Genomic DNA, 23,857 nt, shown 5'->3' with positions numbered 1-23,857 from the left:
GGTATGGCTAGTTCAGTGCATTTATGTACGTGTTCGTACAGTGCATTGGTGTATGATTCAGAATGCATCTATTTTCCATTGACATGGGTGCCATGAAGTTAGCCACCTCTGTTTTTAGGAACCCAAAGTCAGCTTTGGTTCATAGGTTCATAGGTTCATACTAGGCTATCTGCCCTAGGGCATTTATAAGCCTAGCCAGAGTGTGTTTGGCTTTCGCCACCCATTTTAAATGAATTTTGCTATGCCCTTTTTTGAGGTTAGTATACTGTGCCTCTGTCTAACAGTGACACAGAAGTGATACCCGGGGTAAACCTACGCTCTGCCATCCACTCATCAAGTTTCCTCTTGAAGAGAGTCAATGAGGGACTCTGCCTAACCTGGACTGGGATTTTATTCCAGAGTGAAGGGAGCCTCTGGGTTATGAATCTGTCCCTCCAGCATGTCCTATTTATTTCAGTGCTGAGGTTCAAGTCTCTCGAGTGCGTAGCTTGATGGGATTTGGATTTTCTGAGGTGCAGCATGTCCATTAATTCCGGGTTGGACATGGCTTTATACGTCAGGCACAGATCGCCTCTGAGCAGGCGGTATGCCACTGAGTAGAGCTGGAGTTTCTTTAACCGGGCAGCATATGGCATCTGTTTGAGCCCTTTGATCCTCTTGGTGAGGTACTTTTGGGTTCTTTCCAGTTGCTGCAGGTGTCTGGTAAGGTACATCCCAAAAGGGGCATTGTACTCAATTATGGGCCTGATGAAGGATGAATAAAGAGGCACGATGACTTCCCCTGATCTAGATGTGAATCCCTTCATGATTAGGTGGGCTATATAAAATGTTTTTCTAACCACTTTGGCCACGTGGTTTTCAAATGAGAGATTGCTATCAACTTGGGTCCCCAAGTCCCTAATTACTTCTTCCTTACTTAATGGATTACCACCTATGTGGTAATTTGTGGGCACTTTGTTTTGCCAAAGGGGATGACTATACACTTTTTGGCGTTTAGCTTAAGGCCATGGCTCTGGCACCAGTTGTCTGTTTCTATGAGGCCCTTTTGTAGGATGCTTGTGTCGGCTGGAGAGTTGATTATGGTGCCCAGTTTGCAGCCATCTGCAAACTTGGTCAGCCACAGTCCTTCCGTGTTGGCCTGTACCTCCGAGAAATATATACCGAACAAGAGAGGTCCCAGGACTGAGCCTTGTGGGATGCCACTTGTAACTGGTTTGGAGTCTGACATGGGTCCAGCAATTCTAACCATGTGGGTTCTGTCCTTGAGCCAGTTTGCAACCCATCTAGTGACATAGGGGTTTATATTTAAGCTGGTGAGCTTATCTATAATGCCCGAGTGGGGTATTGTATCGAAGGCTTTTGCCAGGTCCAGGTAGGCTGTGTGGCCCACCTTCCCCTCGTCAATGGCCTTGGTGACTGTTTCAAAGAAATGGACCAGGTTTAAGAGGCAGGATCTGCCCTTAACAAAGTCGAACTGGGTAGGATCCAGTGTCTGTAGGTCCCCAATATCTTTATTTATGAGGTCCATGATGATCCTTTCCATAGCTTTGCAGACCAAGCTAGTCAAGCTTATGGGGCGATAGTTTCCAGGATCCGTTGAGGCACCACCTTTGTGGAGAGGGACCATAGTTGCTGTACGCCACTCTTTGAGTACATATCCTGTAGTAAGGCTGAGATTGAACAGTAGTTTTATGTTTGGGTTTAGCTCTTCTTGGAGTTCATGTAGGATGCAGCCCGGGACACCGTCTGGTCCCATTGATGCTGTGTTTTTTGCTTTGGAGAGAGCGGCTCTTACCTGAGCATCTGAGATGTCAGGGGGGCAGCACTCTGCTGGGATAGATATTTGCCCTTTTGGTGGGGGGGGGAGAAGTTTGCGTTGAACCTATCAGCTAGGATGTTGGCAATGTCTGTGTGTTCGGTGTATTTTTTGTCATTTTGGACTAATTCTGAGCATATCTGGGAATTCCCACCCAGGTTCCTAACATAACTAAAAAAAGCCTTGTGATTATCCTTAGTGTCCTGTGCAATTTTTCTCTCGAAGCTGCCCTTAGACGATTTTATGAGTGCCCGTAGTTTTTTGCTAATACTGATCAGAGATGCCTTCCCTTTTTGGGATTTTGCTCTATCATGTAGTAGCTTCCTCCTTCTATTGTATAGTTTGTTTATGGCTGGGGTCCACCAGACAGGACGCCTGCCTTTGGAGGATTGGTTCTTGGTTTTATTTGGGATTGCATGATCCTTGCATTCTGAAGGTGTTCATAGAATGCGTTTATAAAGGATTCTGCGGTCTGGGCCGTATTTTCCACAGGCCCGGGGGCTTTGAAGGATTCCACCTCGGTTTTGAGGAGTGTGAAATTTGCTTTAGAGAAGTTTTTCACTGTGGTTTTCTGGGCAGGGGGTGGGGTCGGATGTGAATATCCAGTGAGATTAGTTTATGGTCTGATCTTACCAGTGAGGGATACACTTCTGGTCTGGAGCATAGAGCCCCCATGTTGGTGATGATCAGGTCCAGTATGTTTTCCCCTCTTGTGGGAGTGGTAACAAATTGTTCCATAGCATTTGACTTTATAAATTCTAGGAACCTTTGGGCTAGGGTGTTGGAGCTAGAGTAATGCTCCCAGTCTATGTTTGGGTAGTTAAAGTCACCCAATATAATGGTGTTTGGAGAGACCTTCATATTTTCCAGTGTTCTCAGGAAGGCCGAGTGGAGTTCCTGGGTTTGGGAGGGTGGTCTTTAGCAGGCTATAAACTGGAAGGCAGTTTTACCCACTGTTAGTTTCACATGGATAGTCTCTGATGCTTCGTGCTGTGCCACCAACCTGGAGTTGTGGGTATCTTTGACAAATATTGATACTCCCCCTCCTTTTGTGGTTTGGTCCAAGTTTTGGGGCCAAAAAACATGGTATGAGGTATAATCTGGTAGTGCTGGGGTGCTCTCGGGAGCCTTGAACCAGGTTTCTGTTACTGCACAGATATCGATGTTCTCCATGCTAAGGAGAGTTTCGAAAAGTGCATCTTGCGGTTTAGACTTCTGGCATTGAGTAGCATTACTCTTAGTTTCTTATCCCTTGTGATACCTATGGAGGTGGATTTGTCTTTTGAGCCTTGCCTAAAAAAGGCACTGTGGGGGTGGCAAGAGCCTTTGCCAATATCCGAAAGCCCATCTTTGGAGAAGATTTTCATGGTGGTTACCTTTGCGTGGGGTGTGGGTAAGATGTGGATTTCCATGATGATTAGTTTGTGGTTGGATTTAACCATGGAGGAATTGACTATTGGTGTAGAGCAATGGTTGCCCATGTTTGTAATAACCAGGTCAAGGATGTTATACCAAGAAACAAAAATAAAAAATCAGCTCCAAAGGTACAACGAGTAGTAATCCAGTCAATACTCCTAATATAGGAAGAAGTTATTTTATTGAGCGCGCTTTCGTCTTGTGAAACCAAGACTTCATCAGAAAATAGTTAAAATTTAAATCCATTAGTATTTAAAACCACTTCAATTAAATAAATATTGTATAATGAGACAATTAAACAATTAAGCGTTCTCAGCTGGAGTGTGGGGAGTGCCTTCTGTGTGGAGTCTGCATGTCCTCCCTGTGGTTGGGTGGGCATTCGAAAGACATGCGTAAATGGCCATGCCTTCGTTGAAGGTTGAACGTCGAGCTGGCACCTCGGCATTCATGAAAATCTACTGCCAATCATTAGCGGACCAGAGTTCTGCTGTGGCGACCCCTAACCGGGAAAAGCCAAAAGACAACAACAACTAGTCCACCCCTATAATGACAATGTTTCTTAAAAATATACACACATATATACAAATCCCTAGTAAAACATTAAATAACGAACTTCATGTTTATTATGGTGTCCTAAGGTAAACAACATTTTAAATTAAAACTTGGTATTGTGTAAATAATTTCGCTGTATAACATTCTAAAGCTTGAGTGAGTTGTATTTAAGCACTGGCATAATTCTGCAGGCATCATTAATACTTCCTCTAGTAGGGGTAAGAATGAGCTGCTCCAGGGCACTGGAATTGATGAAGTCCAGGAAGCATTGGGTCAGTGTATTGGTGCATGAGTAGTTTTCCCAGTTGATGAGGGGTAGTTGAAGTTGCCTAGTATAAGATTGTTGGGTTGGACCCAAATAGTTTCCAGGGTGCTTAGGAACATGGAGTGAGAGTCTTGGGACATGGTTGGGGACCTATAGCAGGCTACAACATGAATTGCCATCTTACCCGTTAGTTGGACTTGAAGTATCTTCGATGCATTATGCTGGGCTACTAGTCTGGAGGTGTGCATATCCTTTATGGATATGGAGACACCACTGCCTTTCGAGCTTTGGTCCATGTTCTGGGGCCAAAAGGTGTAATATGAGTTATAGCCTGGTAGCGCAGAGGTGCTTTCTGCTGCATTAAACCAGCACAAATGTCGATGTTCTCCATTTTGAGGAGTGCTTCGAGCAAGTGCATCTTGAGATTTAGACTTCTAGTGTTGAGCAGCATGACCCACAGATTGCATTTATTTATAGCTGTTATGACTGTAATTTGGTCTTTGGAACATCGCCTATAAAAGGCACTATAGGGTGGGCAAGAGCCTTAGCCAGTATTCAGAAACCCAGAGGTGACAGATGCAGGCTATCTCTATCAAAGCATTGAGGTCTGTCAATCATGTCATCCTAAGCAGACAGATACTGGATCCCCTTAGAATGACACCAGAAACTTAGCCAACTGTTGAAGTCAATCATTTTCTGCTTGTACTGTGATATTATTCTGGGTGATGGTAGGATGCTGCTTAGGGCTAGGATCATACCTAACTGGGCCATATAATCCAAGAGCTCCTCCATGTCTCTTTTCATGTAGTCCAGGAAGTTGCGTCTCAGGTCATTCACACCCATATGGACAGTGACAGAGTCATACTTGTACTTGTTGTAGAGTGACCTGAGTGCTTCTGTTATGTGTCAGATTCTGGCACCTGATAGACAGTTGACTGTTACCTTTTCCTTATTCAGCCTAGTAAGTGGGACATCAGTACGCCTCACTATTGAGTGACCTATGATTAGTGTATTGGGCAAGCTGTTTTTTTCCTTAGGGGGCTTAGGTTGAGGGGCACACTGTGTAGGTACAAAAAAATATATATATATATATACTTGGTTAGTGCTGAATTCAGGACTATTTTACAAATCTCTGTGTTTGCCCATACCTTACTTGGATAGAAGGAAGTTTCTCTGTTCAACTGTGAGAGAGGAGCCATGAGCAGCCTATCTGTCCCTGGAGGAGGGGTTTCAGCACAGAAATTAGTAGTTTATTGGTCATTTTGGGCTAATTTCTATCTCTTTCATTTCCCTGATATAAATACCGTATTTGCCCGATTTTGCATGCCGGGCAGTGCCAGTTAGCTAGGATATAACTATTCCCAGCTCCACAAAGTCTCCTCTTCAATTTTTCCCTTGGAACTAGACAAGCTTTCAACTTATGCACTCAAGCCATTCATTTCTCGGCCTGGCACTTGCTCAAAAACTCATAGCAATCCCTTATAAACCCTAGCACTAGACCCCCCTGTACTGTACAGAAGAACAAGGCTCTCTATTCAACCTTACCAGCCATCCAGTAAAACAGTTCACTGTACCTATCCAGGCATGTCCAAAGGGCAGTTTCAGATGTACTCCCCAGTCCAACTGGTGAATCTGGGCATTTTGAGGCAATGTTACAACTGCCTCATGTACACAGACAACCCTCTCCTCCTAGCACCAAACACTAATACATGAGAGAGATGCAATTATACAGCCAAACTGGAGGCTATGCTCTCTCAAACCAAGACTGGATCAGACAGTCAAGAGGAGAAGGGAAATACTTGCATCACCCCACCAGTCTCACATAGACCCATTAAACCAGCACCGGCAAAAAACACACATAAATACATGAAAACATACTCGGATGCTCTAAATAAAAAACTGCAAAAGCAACAGAGACCTCCAAGCAAACATCCAAGCAACCTCCACCCCCCCAACACAAACCATGAAACACATACTTCACAAAACCAGTGTGCCATGCAATCACAGCCCTTAAGGCAAAATAACATACCCAACATACTAGTAATAGGTGACTCTATAGTCAGGCACACTTTTGTCCCACTCACTAGGCTGAATAAAGAGAAGGTTACTGTTAGCTGCCTGTCAGGTGCCAGAATCCACCACATAACACAAGCACTCAGGTCACTCCAGAACAAGTACAAATATGACTCTGTCATTGTCCATGTTGGTGTGAATGACCTGAGCCGTACCTCCCTGGACTACATGAAATGAGACATGAGCTCTCTGATCACGTAGTCCAGGCTAGTATGACTCTGACCCTGAGTAGCATCCTGCCCTCACTAAGAATGATACCATGGTATAAAGAATAAAATTCTCAATTTCAACGATTGACTAAGTTTCTGGTGTCATTCAAAGGGGATCCAGTGTCTGTCCACCTGGGATGACATGCTTGACAAGCCCCACTGCTTCACTAGAGACGGCTTGAACCTGTCACCCTTGGGCTTTCAAATACTGGCCAAGGCTTTTGCCACCCCCATAGTGCCTTTTTTTAGGCAAGGCTCAAAAGACAAACCCACCACCATAAATAGCACAAGTAACAAAAAACTGAGGGTAAAGCTACTCAATGCCAGAAGTCTAAACCTCAAAATGCACTCACTCGAGGCACTCCTCAGTATGGAGAAAATCAATATATGTGCAGTAACAGAAACCTGGTTTAAGGCTCCAGAGAGCACACCAGCACTACCAGGCTACAACTCATTCCATACATTTGGGTCACAGAACCCAAACTGAAATACAAAAGGCGGGGTCGTATCCATATTCATTAAGGATATTCATTCAGAAATCATCCACATGCAACTAACAATGGGCAAAACTGCAATTCAAATTGTAGCTTGCTACAGATCACCCACAATGACCCAGGACCCCCATTCCACATTTTTGGAAACACTGGGAAACACAAAGGTCCTACCAAACACCCTGATATTGGGTGATTTCAATTACCCAAACATTAACTGGGAGAACTACTCAAATACTAACTCCCTTGCCCAACATTTCCTAGAATATATAAACTCAAACGCCCTGGTTCAACTGGTCAACACTCCCACCAGAGGTGACAACATATTGGACCTGGTCATCACCAACATGGGCGACCGGTGTTCCAGACCAGAGGTCAACCACTTGCTGGTTAGTTCTGACCATAAACAAATCACTTTGGATATCCACATTCCACCCCCACCCCTGGACAAGGAAACCACCGTGAAAAACTTTTCAAAAGCAAACTTCACATTACTTAAGACCGAGTGGAAAGTTTCAAAGTCCCCATGCTAAAGGATAACACTGTCCAAGCTGCAAAATCCTTTACTAATGCATTCTACAGGCACCTACAAGAATGCATGGATCATGCTATCCCAAGCAAAACCAAGACTCACTCCTCCAAGAAAAGGAAACCAGTCTGGTGGACTCTTGCCATAAACAAGCTAGTCATTATTATTAAGTACTGGAGCTGTTCCTTATATATTCCTTTTACATGAAAATGTCACTCAAGGTGTCTGAGTATGTACAGAGCACTGCCAAACACTTGAAGGGAAACTAATACCTAGACCCTGAAAATTTAAGGATGAAGTATTTAGGCAGATATTCTGAAGTTAGAAAGAAATCAAGCAGTACTTACTGAAAAATAAAGAATTGGCTTGTCAAGAATGATGAAAAGAGGGGAGTCACATGAACGGCTACTGCCTGGTTACTACTAATGCAGGTCTTAGCACAGCTTCACTCTGTTGGGATACAATACTCCTTTGCTTCTTCTCTCACCAGAAGCAAAATGTTAGCACCAATCCCAAGAAGAGAAGCTGGCCACTGCCTGTTTGGTGATCCACAGTCTTGTCCCGGATGATGCAAGGGTCTGCAGGCTTGTAGCTTTTTTCTGGTAGATGCCTCGAATAGCAACCAGACCAATCAGGTACGTTAAGCACAAACACTCACTCTCCAACCAGAAAGAGTCGGGAATCAATGCACTCTGCTCCTACTCTCACCAGGATCAGAATATAAGCACAGATTCCAAGCTGTCACCTATAAATCAGTTATTAAGCTTTCTGGTGATCAGCAGTTTCCAGGAAATAATGTAACTGCTCTCTGTCTCTCACCAGGAGAAAACAGAAACACTAATCCCAAGATGACTACTGAGAGGCAGAATGTGGTCTCTCCAATAATTGGTAGTCTTGCAATAGATGCTTAAAGGTAAGATGAAAAAAAAATAGTGTGCACTAAGAGTCTGATATGAAAGTAGGTAACTTAAGCCAAACCAATTTCATAATTTGTAACCACACCACATCAGGTGATTCAACTGTAGAAACATCTAGACTTTCTGAGCATTTACTGCCTGATTTAGTTATGAAATCTATGCTAAGAGAAAGCCCTTGAAGTCAAGCTGTCTTCTGCACTTGAAACTGTATGAAATGCTTACTCAGCATAGCTTTCTCTGATAACAGAACTCCAGAGTTTCTGTTTGGCTCTGGGAATTAATATATAATACCCTCCCCAAACAGCCTTATTCAAGCACCAGTGTAAGAAATCAGAGTTCTTTTGCACCGGATTGCTTAATAATAGTTTATTGTCGTGAGCAGCATAAAATAATAGTATAAAATAGCAACCAATATAAATGTCACAGTAGCATATCCAGATGGTATATAGCAGCACAATATGTCAAATAACTAAAAGCATGAAAACATTCAAAAATCTCTGAAAAAAGTCTTGAACTAGACTCCAACTGGGAACTCTGTCCTAAACATGCATATTATATTACTTTGGTTCAGTAACTTTCCTCTGGTTGCTGTATCCACCCCTTTAACCTTGATTTCCAGGCCTTGTCTAGCAGCTGCCTAAGTGTCTATTCCTTATCTAGTATTCCATTGCAAGTGCACATAACTTTCTTTGAGAAAGAAGCATTCTGTAGTTTTCCCTTGAGAGCTGTTATTTCTGCATGTCTCATGCTTAGACAGAAAAGTTTTCTTTTCCTTTCTACTGAACTGCCTTTTTCTGAAATTTTATGCATAAAATAAAGATACAGACCCTGCTTTATATTTTCAGGCCTATTCTACTATATTTATTCTACCTTTTGTCTAACAACTAATTTTAATTGAAAAGGCTCAGTCTTATATACTGCATGTTATATAGGAAAAGATTTTCATATATTTGTATGTGCTATAGGGATGGTAAAATAAACAGGTCCCTCTTTCTCCTTCTTTTTTTTCTTCTTGTTTAGTTTTAAGAAATGTAGGCATTGCAGTATAAAACGAATATAAAGCCTGGGCCAAAGTATGTTTAAGATAATAGGCTGTAATTTTGCATTGTTGAGGTAAGGGATGGGTTGTAAAAGTATACTGGTCATAATATAAACAAAACTGATATGGTTGTTTCTTACTTTTGCATAGGGGAATGACTGGATTAAGGCCATTGGTTTGATCTAACAACTTTTAAGTAGAAGCAAGTAAATAAAAGAACACTGAATGTAATGAAAAGTTTTCCTTTAGCAAATAAATATTCATAGTGCAACATGAGAAACTTGTAGCTGAATGCAACTATGTATCTAGTTCTCATGTTTCTATGAAGACAAGCTGATAAGAGGGCAATAAAAGCAGAATACTTTTTTCTCTCAATGGCTAAAGATGTTTTCTGAAAGCATTCAAGTTGTTTTCTACATCTATGAGAAGGATAAAGATAAGACAGAAACAGATGACACTTAGTATAAGTAGAAAGACAGGCTATACCATGCATCTTAGCATAGATAACCTTAATTATAGATCACGAAAATGGTCAAATCACAAAGCAAAACTGTTGCAAAACCACAAAAAGCAACGGAGGAACCAGAAAAACTCAGTTGTACTTTCGTACCTTGCTCAAATGTACCTTCGTACCTCGTATAGTAATGAACCAAAATCCACTGAATAAGAAAGGATGAGACTTTATTCACATCACCAAGTAGAAAGCTGGTAAGCGCTTTTGTCCTGAACCACAGAACTTCATCAGACAAATACAATCAATTAATTACATCTTATATAACATAGTTAATTGATCACATGTACATTTTAATTGCATGTAAACATTTAAAATAATCCAAACTACACCCCCTTAAAGAAATACTTATAGTAATATGCAAATTCTTATAAAACCCTAACACAAAAATGTCACTATTTAACAAAATACTAACCACCATAGAAGTGTGTCAAAATCACTCATATATATATTTTCCAATACTATAAGTGATAAAATATCATCATTACAATAAAATAAAATTCATATAACATGAATACTTCAAATATATTAAAACACAATAAAAACTATGTAATATATATATATATATATATACATATATATATATATATATATATATATATATATATATGTATATATATATATATATATATATATATATACAAGCCTATAGATATCAGGTGGAATTACAGTCATATATGTATGTACAAAATATAAAACAACTATATATCAATAATTAAATTAAAATATATGAATAAATATGTAATAAAGTTATCTCATTAATGCCCTAACTCTTAAAAGGGGGCTAATGGCAATACATTTCATTCAAACCAGGCCAATTAGTGGCATCTTAAAAAAGTTGCCAATACAGCTCCCTTCTCTCCAAGAGTAATGACCAGGCACCCCCTCTAATATCAGTACATATACTATCTATTACAAAAAACTTAAATTAGTGCCCCTCATTCTCTGTCACATGTTTGCTTAGGGCATTAGTTTCCTTTTTTTTTTTTATGGATTTCATATAGATGTTCATAGATACGTTTTTATAATTTTCTATCTGTCTTACCTATATAATGACAACAGCATGAATCACAGGTTGCACAATACACCACTCTTTCTGAATTACAATTATATTTATCTTTAATTCTAAAATTCCTATCATGTTTAGTTTACCAAAACTACATAAGGATTTGGCACACCCTCCATGTGCCCAATAGTTGACTCAAAAGGGTCCATTACGCAACCCCTTGTAAAATACTTGGACTCTAAGGTTAAACATTTGATTTGTGGTGAGGTACATATATGTAAGAATTCATGGAGTTTTTTGAGATCAATTAATAATATTTCAGCAAATAATTAGAGAGGGAAAAGGTAATAGCACGGGAAGAGGTCAAGAATACATTTGGACTGCAGGCTAGAGACTGCCTTCCCTATCAAGGATTAATATTAGAGTGTAGGCAAAGAGAAAGGAATAGGGGGATCCTAAGTGAAAGACTAGCACTGGTAGAGTTTTTAGTATAATCTAGAACAAAAGCTGCTGTTAAAAAGGAATAATTAGTACAGCATATAAATATTGCATGATTACATGCCTCACAGTAAGACGTTGTCCTGTTCGAGTCTCAGCTAGAGCGTCTTCTGCGTGGAGACATCCATGAATGGGCATACCTTCATTGAAGGTTGTGTGTCAGGGCTGGCAACTCGGCATGTAAAAATCTACTGCCAATCATTAGCGGACCGGCTTTCCACTGTGGCGACCCCTTACCGGGAAAAGCCGAAAGACACAATAACAACAACTATAGGAATCAGTCAGAGAAATTTAGAAAGGATTGAGAAGAGAGATTGGATAAGCAATTCACAAAGAAACAATGGGAGGATGTATGTACGGCTTCCAAATCTGCAACAAAGTCTAGAAGATTTAGGAAGATTGTTTACATAGTTATTTTTATACCCTAAGCAGACTCCAAAGATTTTTTTCCTCATGTACATTGCAAGTGTTGGAGGTGTGATGAGGAAGAAAGAGGTAATTGGAGATACATTATTGGGAGTGTAATTACTTTAAAAATTCCCTACAGACTACTCTGTCAGAAATACTGGGTGAACAAACTGGTGTAACTAAGGACATGATTTTTTTGAGCAGTGATACAGTCTGAATTTCCTAGATATAGTAAGACCTTGCTGAGTTTAATTCTGATGGCTGCCAAAAAGTAATTCCGAAAAATGGAAATCAAACTTTAAAACAACCATATTAGAAGTAGTGAATAAAGTAACAGAAATAAAAGTACCAGAAGTGGGATCTTTAAAAAAAGGTAGGAGCAAATTACATAGAAAAATGGGAATTGTGGGAACAATGCATGAATAATAATGTTGTGGAGGAGGAATGAGGTTTAAAGGAAGGCAGAAATTGCTGTAAAATCTGCTGGACAAGTGGAACAGGATCCGAAGAATGAAAAACAAAATATTTTAGTGAAATGAAACCTTTAATATCACGTTCATCCCCAAAAAGACTTCCTCAGACCAAACAACAGTACAAATGTGAATAAACCACTAAGTCTCTTAAATATTACTTGCCACCTAACCTAAATAATCAAATATGCTAATACAATCAATTACCCAGTCTACCTACTAAATAATGTTTATTGCATATAGAAACAGCAGTAAAAAACAGCAATAAAACAGCAATAAAAAACAGTGCAAAAACGCTTTATATTAATAGAATCATTCATTCCAGGGGGTTTGTCTGAACTGCCACATAGTCTCCCTTTGTTCAATATGGTCTTTGTAACTACCACCCCTGATATTTCTAGGTACTTGTTCCAGGACGGATAACAAAAATGTTTTATATTCAGGACATTTTAGGGTATACCTATATAAGGCGTTATTACCATTATTGGACCTGATTACATAAAGATGTTCCTTGAACCTTTGAAATAAACATCTAGTGGACATCCTAACATAGAATTCTCTACAAAATGAACAAATAACTACATATACTATCCCTTTTCTCTTGCAGTTAAATACTCCATTGACAGGCAATGTATTAACATGAGGTAACTCAATATAAGGGCCTTCAATGATGTATATACATGCTACACAAAACCCACACTTGTACATTCCTTTTGCTTTCCCACTAACACTTGGTAATTCCTCACCAAAATGGCCCCTTTGTAAACACCTATTTAAATTAAAAGTGTTCTTAAAAACAAGTTTATTACCCACCACTCTGACTAGATCAGTGTTACCCTTAACTATATTCCAATTTTTATTAATAGCCGAAACTAAACTTCTTCTGTCAATAGACATATCAAAACAACAAGAGATGTCATACTTCACCTTGTTGGCTGCACTAGTCACCACTGCTGCTTCTTTAACAACCAATCCAGACTTCAAAATAGGGGGAAAATCTAAATTCCTATGCAACCTAACCTCATCTGCCACTGTAGCTAACACCCCTTCATTGTACCCTTTCCTTAAATAAACCAATGATATAGGCGACCTCTTCTTCAAAAACTGAATCATCCGATGTCATTCTGGAAGCAGGTATCAACTGTCCTTTAGGAATATTATTCTTCATATGGATGGGATGGTTACTAGAATGACACAATAACTATTAACAGAAGTACTTTTTCTGAAAATTTTACTACTAAACCTCAATAAATCGACATCCCACTTGATGGTTTTATCTAAAAAACAAACCTCCAAGCCTACAACACCCGATACAAATTTTAAAAATTCAGTTTGTTCGTTCATATCACTGACCATCATTAGAACCTGTTCCTTCTTCCCCTCAATGACAAAAAACAGGTCATCTACAAATCTGGCACAAAAGATAAATCTGCTTAGACATAATGGGTTACAAAACCTTCTGTTCCCACAATCTAGAACTATGTTAACATAAGCGGGGGCAGCAGCGGACCCCATAGCCACCACCTTAAGTTGTTTGTAGACCACTTTATTGAACAAAAAATAGTTGTTATGTAGAAGAAGTTCAAATAATACATTACAAACATAAACATCATTCTCTGAAAACTGATCTAACATAGAAAGATATTGCCTAGTAAAATCAATCCCCAAATCATGGGGTATACTAGTAAATAAAGAACTGATGTCAACAGTAAATATAATATTTTGATTAGAACTGAGCCCATATTCCATACTAAATGTCCTACATTTATTTAAAAAATCCCACAAATCCTTAATAAAAAATTCCATACGTGGAACCACTGGATTCAACAAAAAATCAAGAACCAAGGATACCCCTTCAGTGACACACCTGGGGGCGAAACAGCAGGACGAAAGGGGGATTGGTAAGATCCTTATAGATCTTTGGGATCACAAATAGGACCCTCAACATAAGATTTACTACTAACATAAAGTTATACATTTCAGAAGAAATATACCATTCCATAAGCACTTAATACAATTGGGTCCATATGTTCCTATAACATGTACCAACCACTGAAGCTTCAACAGGTAAATACTCATTCAAATTATTCAGCATACTTTCCATTGATGCAACATATTTGTCTCATTCCATTACTACCAAGCCCCCTGCCTTATCAGCTTTCATAAACCTTAAATTATTCTGTTGTTTCAGTTCTTTCAAAGCAGTTCTCTGACCAGTAGAAAGATTATAGAATGATCTCTGGGGCTTACTACTGGCCACCCTCAGAATATCCTCCTCAAAACAACTTTCAAAAACTTTCAAAGTGTTAATCAGTGTAGGATAATAGGTGCTAGGTTTACAAAAAACATGAAACATCTGAAAACACATAGGACAAATTTAACTTACGACAAAACATTTTGAAATCCAGCAATGCCCCACTTAAGTCCATTCTTTTAGAAGGAATAAAGTTCAGTCCCAAAAGCAACACAGACACCTACTCTGTAGTAAAATTAAATTCTGACAAATTATACAGTTTACCAGAGAGTCCGAGGATATCTTCATTATGTCCCATAGCCACTATTACTTCTTCGCTCTCACTGACGTTTTCAGGACAACAGACAAGCCCTCCTCCTTCCGGTTCTGTTGCTAGTTGAACAAATGCCTAAAGGGGAAGTTTCTCCTTCATTTGTATTATTTTCTTCCACTGGAATCACTATAGCTCTTCCGACGCCTTCTCCAAGCTCCTCAGAAGAAAGAACAGCTTTAACTGAAACATCATCAATGCTATTAGACGTACCCAATGTCTGAACAGCGCTTATATCACCTCGGCCTCCCCTGCATGGAAACTGATTTGTTAAGCAATTGCCATGGTGATACCCCTCATTTCTAAATGAATTAAAGGGTCTCTGCATATTTCTAACTTCAGTAAAATGTGAATAGGCACTGTTAGAGCCATAAGCTGCTACATCATGCTGCAGCTTCTTAACTTTTCTCTGCACCAAAGTTTTTTCAAAGTCCTCAGTATTGGCCAGCATCCCTGAATCTTTTTTCAGGGCAGGTACTTTGAATAACAAACACTGAAGAGGAATCCTCTAACTTGAGGATTTCATCTTGCACTTCCACAATCCTTTGTTATTCCGCCCAATCAGCAGTTGTAAAAAATCCAGCCCAGCTTTAGAAAAAAACAAGGTTACCTCCTTAAAAAACTCTTCAGAAGGTAAAACCCCATTTGGACACTTAAAGAACCATAAGCTCTTTGGTACAACCTTCCAATGAATGCATATCTCAAAGTACTTAGTCTCAACTACCAAGGATCTATATTTCCTTAAACATTTCTCCATACTGGCCAAAAGCAATTTTGCTTCTTTTTCGATATCTGATGTTCTCATAAAACATGCCATATTGTCACCAGTGCCATCAAATGGATCATATTCACAGTCTAACACTACTGGAATATCTTTAAAGCAGCTGTTAGTAGCAGAGTGAAAATTAGTGTCCCTTCTGTTGTCAATCACTGTGGTTTCACAAACCTCTTCCTCTGAACTAACAGAGGAAGAATTAAACCTCGTAGGTTTTAGTTGCCTTGGCTGTTTCGCTTTCATTAGAGCCTCCAATGTCCTCTGCATATCATTCATAGAACGAATTAAAGTAGCCAACATATCACCATCTCTTGAACTTGGTGTAGTATGAACAGAAACTTCCATAAAAGGATCTTCACTTACACCAGCCATTACCAGGAACCAGCAACAGACAAAAAAAACACAACAAGAAATAAAACCTTTAATATCACTTTCATCCCCAAAGAGACTTCCTCAGAACAAACAACAGTACAAATGAAAATAAATCACCCCTGATATAGGACAAATTTAACTTACGACAAAACATTTTGAGATCCAACAATGTCCCACTTAAGGAAAGAATTGAGTGAGCAATGTAATGTTTAATTGACAATGACTGTATAGAAGATTATATGATATATAATGCTTCCACCTGAAAATATATCAGTATGGTTTATTTTAATTTATATGAATGTATGATTGCCTATGTCATAAGTGATAATTCAATAAAGATGTTTTTTTTTTGTTTTGTTTTAAGAAGAAGTAATGGGACAAAGGGTTACATATTTTTTTTAATTTCGACATCTAGCTTTTGTTTTGCCTGAAAGAGAGGAAATATTTATGCATAGCTATAACCACTGAGTAATAGTATGATGCAAATGATGATGGAAAGCAGGCTGGAGCTTTGTAAAGAAAATATGGTTTTGTTTACTTTGGGAATAGCATAGCACTCCTGGAGCATGATGGGAGCTGTTATAGCAACTGAAGTATTTAATGAAGTAAGGTTATGTTTATGTTTAAATTAAAAGGAAAGATAATTGTGTGTGTCTGTATGATCAAAAAGTCATTACATCAACCAACATCATCAATGGGATATTTAGCTGAAAGATTATAAAATAGCACATCATCTTAGGGATTCAGACAGAACTCCTTCACTCATATTAAGCGCTGCTATAAAAAGGATCTGTTTCTGCAATGCTGCTTTTGCTTTACTGAGACACATTAGTCTCAGTGAGGACAGATCTCATTATCAGCTAATTTGCAAGTCCCTAAATCACCGTTAACTACCACAAGTGCATATCAGCACTTTTCTGCTGTAGTTAAGAGTGGCAACTGATACGTCATGTTAGCACAGGCACCCCCATTCAAATACACACGCACTCATACATACCACATACCTTCCCTGTCGTCACCCCCAATTTCTCCTTTTTCTTTCCTGTTATTCTAGATTCTATCTAAGATTATATGTGGCTTAAGTAAAATATTACCCTGATTGGGTGTCTGTCCCACATTCATTATGGCTTTGTCTAGATTTCTTGTGCTATGAGCTTGAGAATGTATGCTTATATGTATCTTGTCCCTCTCCCTAGTAACTCACAAATTGTTGCAGGCATTCCATAATGTCCAAGATTCAAAGATATAGGGAAAAAACTTTGGTGTGTTAACTTATCAGTTTGTCAGTAGGAGAACAGTTGTATTTCCTGTTGCAGAGTAGAATGGTTTGAAGCCTTTTCTCCCTCATTTTTCATTTGCCTTTTTGGGAGAGGGTCTTATTTATTATTTACATCAAATCCTTGGTGGCTAGTTATGGTGCAGGGAGCTACATTTCTCTGTACCTGGCAAGTGGGTACAGAGTTTGAATCATTTATTGTGCCTTTCTGGCACACAGTTTATAGTATCCCCGATGGCTAGTGGTCCTCTACAACCCACCTCATCTTGCTTTTTCTTTATAAGTGCCTTAAGGCATGTTGTTCAAGTGTTCTCCATAGTGTCTTGTGCTCCCCTTCCAATAACTGTTATGTTTAAGTGCTTTTAAGGCACAATGATATAAGGTTATATCTGGTGGCTAGTGTTCCCCCAACCCATGTATTGAGAGTTATACTTGGTGGCTAGTGTTCTCATGGCTGCGGCCCACATATTTAGAGTATATCTGCTGGCTACTATCCCTTCCTAACCCACATATTTAGAGTTATACCTAGGGGCTAGTGTTCCCATTTACCCACATATTTAGAATAATACCTGGTGGCTGGTGGTCAACTTGACCCAGTGTTTCAAGCTTTGCTCATTGGTCAAGAGTGTGTGGAAGTATGACAGCCACCCCACCCTAGCCCAGACACACACACACACACACACACACACACACACACACACACACACACACACACACACACACACACACACACACACACACACACACACACACACACCCTCCTCCTCAACCCTTGGCAGTCATGAGCACACTCCCATTCACTCATACACACATAAACACACACACATGCGCGCACACACACACACACACATGCGCACACACACACACACACACACACACACACACACACACACACACACACACACACACACACACACACACACACACACACACACACACACACACACACACACACACACACACACACACACACATATGCAACTAACCTAAAACTCACTAACTCCATACCACACCTTTCAACCTCTTAGAGCAAGAAATATGGACAAAGTGATAAATAAAAGTGGGACAAAGGTCCAAAAATATGGACAATTTTTAAATATTGCTTTTACAAACTTAGAAAGTTGATAGGATAACAGGTTTTTTATTAGCATGAATTTTCTGAATGATATGAATTCTAAAACTCTATTCTAACTTCAGTCTTTAATGATTTACTACTAATTTGCCAGAAAACCAGAATTTTATGAAAAATGTTCCAAAAATATGAGGCCAAAATCTGGACGTTCTGCGAAAATCTGTACAACTGAAAGATATACCCCTACTGCTACCTCCCAGGCAAACACACATTCACTCATACATGCAGTCCCTCATATACACATATTCACATACACTCTAATTCTAATTAACTGCTAAACTCACTAGCATTTACCTCTGTCACAATGGATGAACATGGCCTTTTGGCCATGTTCATTATTATGAGCTGCCAGAAATGGCCATACTAAATTATCCAACAAAATTATGGAAATGCCTTATCACGGGCAGTTCCAGGGGAGAACACTTGGCTAATTACCATATGCCTCCCATGGACTCCTCACTATCTTCTTTCATGTCCGCAGAGACAGCCAACTGTGGCACTGCATCTTTTTGTCCAAAACCGCCATGGTAGAGCTGTCTATGAATGTGGGAAGGTTACTGCCAGGTGTGCACCTCATGGCATCCTTTCTGAATTCACCCACATGTGTTGCCTCCTTGTGCCCATCACATGGAGAATTGCAACTCCACGCCCTCTGCTACTTAAATATCCCAACTCAACTAAATGTTTCAGACCCATAAATATATTAAATACACACACACACACACACACACACACACACACACACACACACAGATATATATATATATATATATATATATATATATATATATATATATATATATATATATATATATGGGTCTACTTCTAAATTTCAAAGTTTCAAAACTTTGAATTTCTTATGGTTGAGACCATGAGATCGAAGTTTTGAAACTTCAAACCATTTAAATGGAGATTGCTGTACAGTGCGGAATGGTATATTTACCATTTTCCTCACTGTAGTGCAATCTCAAAGTTGGTATATTTAATTAGCAGGGGGTGTGGGGGGGTGCAGGGTTTTTTAGTTATTTATTTTTTATTTACATTTCAAAGTTTCAAAACTTCGATCTTATGGTCTCGACCATAACATATATATATATATATATATATATATATATATATATATACATATAATATAAAAATTAGTTCAGTGCCAGGCATATTGCATGAGCACCATGCAAGTGAGAAGGTAGCTCATACTTCAGAACTGTTCAGATTTTGGCAGCTCAAGTGTGCCTGCCTAAAAGTCATGATTTGATCACTTACTAGACCAGAATTAGCATAAATCAGTTCTCACAAGCTATGAAACCATCTACACATAGTAGAAAGACTGACTGACTGAATGATTGCAGATAAAAGCTGCTTTACTTACCCAGTCTCAAGTTTTGAAGTTAAAGGCTCCTGTCCTTCTCTGCTGTCTCATATCTATCCCACTTTTCAAACACAACTTGTCCTCAGTGAAGCTTTCCCAGATCTGTGCAGGAAAAAAGTTCTGGTATTGCCCTTAAGCCATGATCTACTGTTTTCATGTTCTGCTTCTTGTCCTGAGATGTCTTTACTTTTTACTCTAGGATACAACTCTTCTATTTTAATGATGACTTCCACATGACCTCAGTGGATCTTCAGGTCTTAAGGTACTCAGCTTCAGCACTGTCTTATCGCACTCCCATTTCTGTTTTCTGCTCAGTCCTAGATGGGATCTTTCATTCAGTGAGACCTCTGATTCCACTAATTCATAAGGACCAGGGCATTAGGCCCCCTGTGGCAGGCAAGGTGGCCTGTAGGTCATCACCATTATGTGTTAACATCAACCTTTCTAGGCCTGTTGCATAATACATAATGACAAGCATGAACATTGTATACACTGCCTTGTGTAGTATCTGAGCATCTGTCATGCTGTCTTTCCTTATGATGGCATAGCAGCAATGCTCCTCATTTCAAACAAAAATAATGCTAACAATACAGGCTTCAGTCTCTACCCCCTAAGAATAGGACTGCAAGCTATCAGTTACTTCATCCTATCCTCTGACAGAGCCTTCCTGTGGATCACACCCTTGAATATCCATCATACCTCTCAACTGACCAGAATTCTGCAGAATGTTCAGTTTTGCCATATATTTAGGTCTGTCCCTTATAAAATATGTGTTTTTCTAGCAAGTCACTTAATAATGACAGACATTTGAATTTCATACTTCATGTTCGACAGAAAATGCATGCTAATGAAAATTTTCTTATTCTAGCAACTTTCTAAGTTTCTAAGAGCAATACTTAATTTTTTTCCTTATTTTTGGGCCTTTGTTCATCCCGACCTGCATACACTATTTTTGCCTTTGTCTAAAGTTCTTATGCTAAGAGGTTGATGGGTATGATTTTCATTACTTGTGGCACAAACAGGTACGCTGTCTCAGCACTGACAGGCAAGCCATTCAGATCCTACTGTTTTGGACATCACCAGTTCCCCTGAAGATCTTATTTTCTGCAAGCCGAATATTGTCCTTCAAACTGTTTTGGTACAGTGATTACACTGCATTTTTTGTCTCCAGCATCTCAGTGACCCCAGTCAACTAAATGGAGCCCAAGTATGGTCAATTTTTTCTTTGTTGATTCCTAACTAAGAAGCAAGGACTAGATGGTACTGTCCCCAGTCACCAACACTCAATGAGGTTGAATTGTTTATGTTCTACCAATTTAAACTCATGCACCTGACCACAGATGTACATGAATCTGAACGTTCATGACATTATAAGTTCCTACACACTAGACAGTTGTGCAAGGAATGCCTTAATCATGTTTTAGGAATCATCTGTCCACAACTTTCCATTAGGTATCTCTGTTGGTCACAAAGAGGAGTTAAGCCTCATATCCTCCCCCAAGAAGAAGTAAGCAGACCAGTGACTGCCCCCCCAAGTTGGACCTCTAACACCCAATTTGCTAATCAAAGAGAAGTCACTGTTAGCAAGGGTATACACTTTGCTCCTGTATCATTGGACTGGCAACTTCATGCTTTCCAGTGACAGTGATTCTGTAGTATTCTTTGTTTAATATTCTCATGGAGTGATGGAAATTAAAAAGTCAGCTGTGCTTAGCAACCCGAGAGAGAAGAAATGAATATACAGGTTAATAAATCTGGTTAAAAACATAAAATGAGTGAAAATGCAAGATATGTGTAATATAATCATAATGTCATATTATCTATTACTGCACACAATTCTATTTCCAGCAGAAAAGCAGCATGCACAGGAAGGTTAAAAGGCTGTTTTGCTGTATGATAACTGCTTTAAGTATCTGGAATTGCATGTTGTTTCTCCCATTTCATTAAAAATTTTCAGAGAATATTGTATGGCCTCATTTAATAGCCCTGATGTATCTATTCTGTTTATTGCCACCAGGTAGCCTTGGACATCTGGGATCATTTGAGCACTGCAGAAGAAGGAAAGATGGGTTGGATGTGTCACCAAATAGAAGAATCAGATTACATCCTAGTTGTCTGTTCCAAAGGACTCAAGTACTATGTAGAGAAATGTTCTCAAAGACCTGGGTGCACAAAGGTCTCAGACTGTAACAATACTTTCATAGCAGCTATACATATAATTGCAGAGAAGTTACGCCAAGCTAGAATCTACTCATATGATATCTCAAAATTTATCGCAGTCTTTTTTGAATACTCCAGCAAGGAAACAGTCCCTACCATCCTAGACTTGGCTGCCAAATATGAACTGATGGAAGACTTCCCACTGCTATTTTCTCACCTGCACGGGTTAGCTCTGAGTGGGCCTAGGCATGAGTTGTATATAGAGAATATCTCGAAAAACAGCTACTTCAAGACCTGTTCTGGGCTTGCACTCTATACAGCAATTACTAATATGTGCCAGTTTGTGAACTCTAGTCCTCAGTGGTTTGAACATTTATTGAAGGAAACCTACAAATCCATCTAAACACAGTCATTAAAGCTATTGTACCATGCTTTTGAACTGCTGCTAAGACAAGGTTCCAGCTCTGGAATTGGGGACAATGGTGACATTGATGATCATAAGACTGGATTAACTGAAGAAAATAGTATATGTAAAAGTCATATCACATAAGATGCGAAATATTGTTAACAAATATCACACAGGTTACCCCCCTGGTTCAGATATAGAATGTATGTCATGCAGCCTATTTAACTTTCTTTTGTCTATGTAGCAAATGTAGCTTAACAACAACGCCATCATGGTGCACATGCGAACATTAGAATGCACATATGTGAGTTAAGCATGCAAACCAGCTGTAGATAAGCTACTTATTAAACTTCACATCACAGTATATTGCAACCTAGGGACTAACTAACATAATTAGTATTTTAAAACTTGTAAAGCAGAGGTGGCATTATATTCTGCAGCAGGCATACTGTTTAAAACAAACTACTTTAATTCTACCAAACATTAAGTCTGTATCATTTTTAGGAAAATACAGCTACAATCAGAAGCACAGTATAGCTCTAATGCCCTAGTCTTTTTGCTTATAACATCCATGAACCAATGGCATAATGATGAAAAACTCCCCAAAACATTTTCTACTTCTTGAAAAGGGAGGGCCCCACTCTGTACTGCTGAGCTGCATATGGATATCCATGTCTGGAGATGAAATTCAGGACATTCTGTACAAAATAAGACAGCAACTAAGGAATGAAGCAGATAAATCCCTATCTTCATGCCAGAAGTACCCTGGGATGCTTACAGAATGAAGCCTGAGAAGAATGGCACAAAAGTATAAGTAATTCCCATAGAGAAAGTCTAAATAGTAACCATCTGGTGTCTTAGCTAAAACCCAACCTAGATTCCATGGACACGACTCTTGCATGGCTTGTTTTACAAGTAATATGAGATTACTACCATATCTTCATGAGTAAAGCAACACAGTAAACAGCTAACAGATACAAGTACCCAGCATTTGTGAGTGCTGTGAGATCATGCAGAGATTTCAGCAAAGAAAGACTGTTTATTATGATGATGATGATGATGATTATTATTATTATTATTATTATTATTATTATTATTATTATTATTATCATTATTATGTTCCTCTAGATGGTCCTTGTTTCAGATTTCCTAACCTATTCTGTCCATCTTCCCCTGTAAATGATTGACACATGATCATTTGCAAAACTATTGTTGGACAACAACTTGATATAGAACATTAACCCTGTAACCACCCATAAAAACTGAAAAGTGTTTTTGTAGAGGGGTGAACTGCCCTTCTATCCCCTGAACATACATAAAGTAACATCATAGTCACACAGCAGTGGGGAAAGGAAACTTCCCCATTAACATGCGTGGCAGTCTCACGCAAACAGTGACAGTGATTCTGTACTAGTTAGCTGTTGGTGCAGAGGGCTAAGGCTATTAAGTGCATACAAGCCACTTCCTGTAGTCTACAGCTAAATTCTCACAACCTTCATTGGCCTAGAATGAGACCTTGAATAAGGTGGGGCAGTTAGGAATTTTGGATAGACTCTTTAATAGTCTCCTGGACTGTATGCTTTGTAACCTATCTATGTAAGAA

At 39.2% G+C, this 23,857-nt stretch overlaps 1 protein-coding gene across 1 annotated transcript in view; it reads left to right on the top strand.

The window, feature by feature from the left end:
- The window catches only part of LOC122809317 (interleukin-17 receptor D-like), a 411,276-nt gene extending 387,766 nt beyond the window's left edge, over positions 1-23,510 (top strand). Inside the window, exon 12 of the mRNA XM_044080716.1 lies at positions 21,706-23,510. Coding sequence (XP_043936651.1) covers positions 21,706-22,251 — 546 coding nt within the window. The 3' untranslated portion in view covers positions 22,252-23,510. The remainder of the gene's footprint in view (positions 1-21,705) is intronic.
- The last annotated feature ends 347 nt before the right edge of the window (positions 23,511-23,857 follow it).

The sequence above is a fragment of the Protopterus annectens genome, chromosome 8.part0 (genome assembly GCF_019279795.1).
Source record: "Protopterus annectens isolate FY-2018-M chromosome 8.part0, PAN1.0, whole genome shotgun sequence".
NCBI lineage: Eukaryota > Metazoa > Chordata > Ceratodontiformes > Protopteridae > Protopterus > Protopterus annectens.
Note: the sequence above shows the minus strand (reverse complement) of the source record. Positions and strands in the feature narration are given on the sequence as shown.